This window comes from Cyprinodon variegatus, unplaced genomic scaffold (genome assembly GCF_000732505.1).
Source record: "Cyprinodon variegatus isolate N-32 unplaced genomic scaffold, C_variegatus-1.0 Scaffold361, whole genome shotgun sequence".
Lineage (NCBI taxonomy): Eukaryota > Metazoa > Chordata > Actinopteri > Cyprinodontiformes > Cyprinodontidae > Cyprinodon > Cyprinodon variegatus.
This window is the reverse complement of record NW_015150814.1, coordinates 471333-479626: the sequence shown is the minus strand read 5'-3', so window position 1 is coordinate 479626 and position 8294 is coordinate 471333. Positions and strand designations below refer to the sequence as shown.

Genomic DNA, 8294 nt, shown 5'->3' with positions numbered 1-8294 from the left:
ATACTCCTCAGCTTAAAAAAATTCTTTGTAAACTTGAGATTGCAGAAACTGAATGGCAGCATTGTTCACAGCATCTTTCAGTTAAAAATTTAAATGGAATAAAAAAAAAAAAAAGTACTCTTTGACATGTAAAGCCCCAAAATATCTTCATTAAAAGATATTTCTTCGAATGGTGAGAGGCTATCTTTATATTCCTGGAGATAAATACACAACTACTGGCAAATTTTAATAAACTTCTGATTTTTAGTTGGATTTATTTTAGTCTGTTGCTCAAAAAAAAAGTTTGACTAAATATGATTAAGGCTAATCAATGACAGCTGATTTTCTCAGTTACTATAAAATAAAGTTATATCTGGAGTGTATTTTATTTCTGAAAAGAGAAATCTTCCATTTTTGAGGTACTAACATTTCATTGTTAAATGTATGATTCAGCAGAATAATGAAATCTTCCATCTCTAGTTGGGGCATCAAACACAAAGACAACCAAGAGGAAATAATTTGCACATTTTATTCAAAACATAAACCAACATAATCATACGTAAAAGCAAAACATTCCATTCCAACAATCCATGTTACAGCTGATCCATCTCAGACAGTCTTTTCTGTTGTTTTTCTCTCAGATCCATCATCTAATCCTCTGTAGAGGCTCCTTCACAGGACGGGCCGTGGCTGCTGCGTGAGCAGGATGCCAAAACGTTTCTTCAGCTGCACGCGGTGCCGGGAGAACTTGTCGTCGGGAGAGAAGCGAGCCGGGTGGGCCGAGCTGGTGGGCTGCCCATCGGGTGTCACCTTCTGTTGGTGGAAGATGGGAGAAAAAAACAAACGGGACATTAAAGGACGTCTGTGAAAAAACATCATTAAGGAAGCAATGTTTAAGACCTTGAAAACAAATTAATTTGTTAAAAATCCAAATATTAAACTTAGCCTAAGTATGACTCAAGACACAGATACTAAAACTTTAATTAGTTTACTTAAGAGTTAACTCAAAGGGATCAGGAGTCTTTGATCAATTGTCAAGTTATTTTTCTTTGTCACGAAATTATTTGTCAATAAATGTAAATGAAAATATTTGTCAATGCTTTTTGAAGTTTTCCATCTCTTGTAAGAACCCAGTGTATATGGAGTTAACATGATAAAACAACAGAGAGCAAGGCTGGACAATCTGTTGCCATGACAACTATTACATGTGCAAACCAGAATCTGGAAGAAGCATAAAGGAACATGTTTGCCATAAATGAGAGCAATGCAAAATGATATGAATCTCAACTCTAAGTTTTTCATGCGTAACTAGGAGTGTAAATCACACCCATCATGGCGATTCGATTCAGTATCAATTTCCTGACCCAATGATTCGATTATTTTTGATACTTGAGAATACACCACGATACGATTCAATTCGATTAATTTGTTAATTTTTTTTTTTACTTTACAGGCTAGACAGTGATTCAAATTTGAGATAAATCAATGAAAGCTGTAATATCGTTATGCATTTTATTTAAGAAACAACAGCAAATAACAGAAGTAGCAATGCCTATGAAAACCTTGTTCAATGAAGAATAATAATGCCGAAAGAGGGCGGTGGCTAAAGGAAGCGAGGTAGGAGGGCAAAATAACTTTAGCGCCACCGCAGAGCAGGAGTAAGAATTACGTCCAGGAGCAAATGGATAAAAATAGACTGGAGGAAAAAAAAAAAACCTGAATCGATTCTCTTGTGGATGCTTCGGATCACCGGCCGTTTTGATCGATGCATCGATACTATAAGTATTGATAGGTAGGAAAGGTGGTAAAACAGCATTATACCACAGAATGATTTTCAGGACTACAATAACTGATAAAAGCTGCAACAATCCTCACTACTGGGGGAAAAAAAGAGCTGGAGAAAAAAAATAGATCAAAGAAGATATGAGTTTTGAGAATGGCCTAGTCAAAGCCCAGACTGAATGCAATGGGAAATAGTTTGGGCTGCTTTTAATAGATGCATCTGTGGCATTTTAACTATTCATCTGTTGCATGGAGGGCAGAACAACATGGCGGAAACTTTTATCACAATACATTTAGTTTTCTGTTGAAATGGTATTTTAATAATATTATACAGAGTTATGAGGAGTATTATACGACGCTTATAAAACTCATTCCAACATTTTTAATATATTTGCTTAAAAAAAAATAAATAAACGCACATAAAACTACAAAAATCCAGTCAGTAAGAAAAGCTGTATTCGTGGACTATGGTTTAAACTGAAATATCAGAAATCATATAATCTAATAAGTAATTAAATTATAAAACGATGTATTTATTGATGCTTAAATGTTGTCAAGACTTTTACATTTTTATCTTACTTATAGTTGATCTTTTAATGCAAACCTCCAATAAAATGATATAAACACCTATAATAGTAAACAAAAGAAAACAAAAAAGAAATGCACGACAACAAATCCTGGTTCGGATTTTTACCTGGACCAGTTTTCGTGCAAAGCAAAGAGTATAAAAGTAAAGACAAAAACAACAAATTAACGATAAGATAAGCGAGCTGCATGTCTGATACACGATATCACCCAGCATCTCCAGCTCTGTTGTTGTTTCAATAATATTATTCAAATAAATCCCTTTTACGTGCCTTGAAATGTATCATCTAAGAGTTTAAAGCGGAATAAGTAGTGAACCAGAGCAAGATGCTAATGAGTTAGCCTGTAAACACGAAGCTAGGCTTACCTTCAGAGTGTAGACTCTGTCTCCGTTCTCATTTTCATAATATTGCAGAAACATTTTGACGAGCGTTTGTTTTTTTTAGGCTTTGTTGCTTCAAATAAAGCCGAGTAGACTTTAAATGTATGAAAAATCCAATGTCTTTCAGTGAAATCGCTTCTTTTAGTTCTGAATCCCACGTGCGTCTTCAGACCTGCGTGAGAGGGCGGATTTCCGGGTTGGCCGCAAAGCATCCTGGGAAATGGTGTACAGCAGTAAAATGTTCAAATCTTCAATTTCAAATGATCTAACTTAAACGTGCTTCAAGATACTTTACTATTCTTTTTCATAGAGTGATTTATAACAATACTATTTTTAGAAAAATATATTTTCCGTAAAATAACTTAAAATTTTATAATCAAATACAGCAGTCATGAAGTAGTCATGAAAATAAACAACAATGTAATGGAAATGGAATAAAATGAAAAGGGAGGGGGGGTAGTAATAATTATTAAAAAAAAATAAAAAATAAATGTTTTTCAGCTTGAATTTTAGAGAAGCTGTTGATGGAATGCTTAAAGTCTAAGAGTCAAAACAAACTAAAATTGTTTACTTTTGACTTTGACTGCAGGACCAAGGAGTACAGTGTTGAATCCAGAGTCGTCTAAAGAGGTTTTATTCCCAAGCGCAAAAGGTAAGCCAGCGGAAACAGATTAATCAAAAATGGTTTACAATATCTGCTTAGCTGTCTATGTACAAGTTTTAAGAAACACATAGTATTTCTCTGCAAGGAATGGAGGATTTTACTGGAAGTATGAAATAATTTAAACAAATAATATGAATTTGAGGAGAAACTCCATGTTTTGTTTGTGTTTGGAAGAAAGCTTTAAGTACTGTGTTTAAAAGTCAGATAATATATGTTGTAAAGGTTTCTTTCTGCCAACACCTTCTAAAAATACAGAACATGCTTGTAACACGACATTTATATCTGGGTCTGAATACTTTTTTATATGTGCATGGGTGCCATGGGTGAAAGCTGTTGCCTATTTTGTTTTCTTCTCTTAAATGTCGGTGTATGTTGTCAGATAAGAGGATAACTCCTACAACACAGAGGAAGCTGTAATATTGTATGATGCTTAGAAACAAAGTTAGTTTGAATTTCTATTCAGTTGCTGGAATTGCTGCTCAGTGGGTAGCACTGCTGCCTTGCAGCAAGAAGGTTCCAGGTTTGATTCCCAGCCTAGGGGTCTTTCTGTATCGAGTTTGCATGTCTCCCTGTGCATGTGTGAGTTTTCTCAGGGTACCCCAGCTTCCTCCCACAGTCCAAAAACATTTTTAGGTTAATTGGCTTCTCTAAATTGTCCTTAGGTGTGAGTGTGTGCGTGAAGGGTTGTTGTTGTCCTGTGTGTCTCTGTGTTGCCCTGCGATGGACTGGTGCCCTGTCTTGCCCCTAGACAGCTGGAAAATTGGCACTAGCACCCCTTGTGACCCCACTTGGGATAAGCATGACAGAAAATGGATGGATGGATGCTGGAATTTAAACTTTTTTCCACCTGTTTTCAGAAAGGGCTTAGCAATGGAGCCAGTGCCTCCACTCATCATGGATGACGGAGGTCCATGTTCCCAGCCTGAAGCTGAGGCCTCCTCTCCGTTCACCCTGGATTCAACAGACAGGCTTCATCTCCAGCAGATGGAAGATCTCCACCCAGCGTTGGAACCTGCTGCTCAGATGAGCCATTGGGTCGTTGAAGAGCAGCTGATTGGTTCCTATGAGGTTCAACACAGGAGGGCATCTTCAGACGCAGGGACACTAACAAGAAGAGTTAGTTGCCTTCAAATCAACACAACAGGGACACGTAACTCCTTCCCCAACCCGATGACGCCCCTCCAGGACCCGATGTGGAACGCAGAAATCCAGAATTCTCCTCTTCCTGCCATTTATTCCTTTCCACGGCCCTTCCAAATTGCCGCACCTTCTTATAATGGGTTCTTAGATAATATCCCTCCAACCCATTTTGCTTGCAGAGTTCCTGGAGACTTACCCATGATAAATTTCCCGCAGCCCACACCTCAGTTTTGGTTGAGTTCGGGCCCCTGCATGCTGGTCCCGATCCCACAGCTCTGGCATGGAGAATATTTAACTCCTTACCGATTACCCTCCACAAGTGAATATTGTCCCAGCTGGTGCATTTGTCCTCCGATGGGGACGTTCTACCAGACCTGCAGAATGACTCAGTAAGGAATACAGTTTTAATGGTTGAATTCTTAGTATTCTTATGTGTCTAAAGGCTAAATCTGGGCTTTGTAGGACAAGAGACAACATGCTGCTGAATGGGCCGCAGGCATCAGAGGATCAGACGCCCAGAGAGCCAGAAGGTCAGTGATCAGAGTTTACGCCCAGGTGTAGAGACCAGGTTAAAGAGCTAAACACACACTGTCATTACTGAGGTATAAGAAAAGAGTGACTCTTATCAAACTAAACAACATTTCACCAACACATTAGCAATACATCTTCTGGACAACTTTACGATGCTGAAAAATCACCAATACCTCCATTATTTTTAACGCTGAAAGCAAACAGCTGTTCTCCATGTTCTCAGCCGCATTCATCTCTATCATTTTCCTGCTGATGATGATGGTTTATTTTGTCATCTCTATCACAGCATACTTCTTAGGTCTGCAAACTACAAGCCCAAATCCTCAGACCTCCACTGCCATGCTTTAGAAGAGCTGATTTACAGTGGAAATCCCTCTAAATAACTCTCCATCCTATCTTCATTAAACCTTCATTTAACCATTAATAATCTCATAGAGATTAATAATCTGTTACAAGAGCATTCTGGACAAGATCGTCTGCACTTTAGTTACGTCTTAGTTTCAATCAGCTATCGATCAAAACACATAAACAAATATTTACAATTCAAGAAAAAAAATGCACACAAAAACTACAACGAAAAGGTCCCACTATACTTAAAACACTCAAGAGAAGCAGTTACGTACAAATGTTTCTACATTCCTGTTAATTTAGATCTTTTAGGTTAATTTAGAGTCTAAATAGAGCAGCTCAGTCGATTTTAAATCTTCCTGTGAAAGACCACAAAGATCTCTATAAATCTGCTGTTATTTGTACGTTTGCTACGTGCTGTTTAGATTTAAAAGTTTATTTAGAAATGGTTCCTATTTTTAATCACTATATATAAGTGTTAATGTTGGTCTGTCATATAAATTCTGGTGAAAATGCAGGAGTCAGCGGCAGTTATGATGAAATGTACCGGAAGGAGCATTGTTTTTAATATTGTCAAAGAAATATGAGTAACAAACACACAATAAATATATAAAATACAGCAAGAGCAAATTGTTTAGCATTTTAGGTGAGCCGCATCTCCAAGGTTACAGAGCCCTGATCTAACAGATGAAAATCGTGATCCTATGATAATATGGCTGGAGCTTAAAGCTGACTTGTTTCTAATTAATTATCAAGGGGAATTTTTGAGGTGAATATTAAATTGAACGAAGAGAGAAACTGATTTACTGCAAAAATTAATCTAAAAACAGAATGAAATAAGTATATTTGCCATTAATAATTATTTCAAGAAGGTAAATAAGATAATCAGGCAGAGGAATGATAAGATATGATGCACTTCAATTAAGATAGTATAATTTTCTTATTTTAAAGCTACAGTGTGTAATAATTACAGGGATTTACTGACATACATTTAATATAATATTATACTTAAGTATGTTATTTTTTATTCTCTATGGAATGAAAATCTTAAGCTGTTTTCCTTTGCCTCATAAAATTTCTTTTTCGGATCACATAGGAGGTCGTCTCTCATTTATGGAAGCAAACATTTTTGTGCTACGGCAGCCCAGAGCAGACAAACTAGTGGCGTCATGATGCTGGGATCTGACAATGGCAATTATAGTGACAGTGAAACTGTAACTGTACTGCCAGAGGCGCTCAGAGCTGTCAATAAAACATATTCAATAAGGATTATTTCCATCTATACATCGTCTACCATCAGGGGCGTGGTGGGGCCAGTACCTGGCAGGGGTACATCCTGGACAGGACGCCAGTCCGTCAAAAAGGAACACAGAGACACACAACCAGGCACGCACACACTGACACTTAAGGACAATTTAGAGAAGCCAATTAACCTAAAAGTCTTATATTTGGACTGTGGGGGGAAGCTGGAGTACCTGGAGAGAACCCACACATGCACAGGGAGAACATGCAATCTCCATGCAGAAAGATCCTGGCCCGGGGATTGAACCAAGAACCTTCATTCTGCACGACAACAGTGCAACAAAGTGAATCCCCGTGCAACCCAAGGATTATTAATATAGAGTAAATCAGCCTTTGGCAAATGGACCGCTTTTCTGCTCAATTCAAGGGAAACTATATATAAAAAAGAAAATTTGGATTATATTTGAAGTTTTGTAGTGTATGTTCTTAGTACAGGGGCCAAAATAGGGGCCAGGACCAGTTCTACAGAGTCGCAGGCCCCTGTTGGCCCCTGTCTAGAACCGCCTATGATGAGACTCACTATAGACTCATATATGTTGCAGTTATGGCCTAATAGCTGAATATTTTTACTAGCTGTATGTTTAATTAAAATGCTTATCAGCTTCATATTAATTCTAATCAGTAGAAGAACACAAACATTTGAAGGGAAATTAAATGGTCAACATTTCTTAGGAGGAACTTTCTGATATGGTGTTATGGCTTCTGCCCAGGGTGGCATGTTTTAGGGGAAAATCAGTAAGAAGTGTGAGAGCAAATAAAAATTAAATGATTATTTCTATTGTTTTTATCTGGAGCTTTTCTGGATCACTGTACGCAGATGTTTAAAACACTTTGATATTTAAGAAACTTTCTTTCCCCATTTTTGGAAACAACAACCGAAAAGATTAGCGCTGGGTAAGCTATGCTTTCCCTCCAGATACCGTTCATACAAGAACCGCCTCTGGTTCCTGCTGTTCTTTCTCTCTCACAGAGGAACACCAGGTTCTTACAGCTCAAAGGACCAGCGGACAATGGAACCCCATCGAAGCACAGCAGACCTTAGAGGACGTCTTCAGCTCCGACCCTACCAAGGTTCCTGCTTTTTATTAGTGAATCATGAAGAGAAAACACAAATAATCTTTTACAATCTGTTTATATTTATATAGTAAAAGCACAGGCTGTGATAACCTTTGTTTATTTGTTAGGGCTCTAGGGACGACTGGAGGGAACCGAACAGTGACCTGGACTTGGACCTTTCTGTAGGTTATCATAGCAACCATTACATTTGTTATTAATTTTCTGTCTTATATTTCTCTGTGTCGCAAAGGGTAGAGGTAGGTCTGAATTAGAAAATATTCGGATGTCGTGTGTGACGATACAATAGGTTTTTATTTAGTCTGAAGAGGACACAAAATAGATCAAAGATTTTGGAGCATTAAACTCCATGACAGAAGCTGCCATCTAAGCCTTACATTAAATAAGACCACAATCCAAAAGCTTCTCTCTCTGCTTTGACCCATTAACTTGATTTTATGTTCTTGGGTCATTTGATTGATTGATTGATTGATTGATTGATTGATTGATTGATTGATTGATTGATTG

The 8294-nt window shown here is 37.6% G+C and overlaps 1 protein-coding gene across 1 annotated transcript; it reads right to left on the bottom strand.

Annotated features, from left to right (window-relative positions):
* Nucleotides 1-500: 500 nt before the first annotated feature.
* nop10 (NOP10 ribonucleoprotein) lies at nucleotides 501-2923 on the bottom strand. The gene is made up of 2 exons (XM_015386255.1): nucleotides 2714-2923; nucleotides 501-792 (listed from the first exon to the last, which is right to left on the bottom strand). Exons 1-2 carry the CDS (start codon nucleotides 2765-2767, stop codon nucleotides 652-654), a joined length of 195 nt encoding a protein of 64 aa, XP_015241741.1. The 5' UTR covers nucleotides 2768-2923; the 3' UTR covers nucleotides 501-651.
* Nucleotides 2924-8294: the final 5371 nt, after the last annotated feature.

What these genes read in the sequence shown, in the direction of transcription:
- nop10 (XM_015386255.1), bottom strand. Translation starts at nt 2,767, where the DNA reads ATGTTTCTGCAATATTATGAAAATGAGAACGGAGACAGAGTCTACACT. An exon ending in ACAGAGTCTACACTCTGAAG is followed by an intron (nt 793 to 2,713) that starts GTAAGCCTAGCT and finishes TTCCACCAACAG; the next exon opens with AAGGTGACACCCGATGGGCA.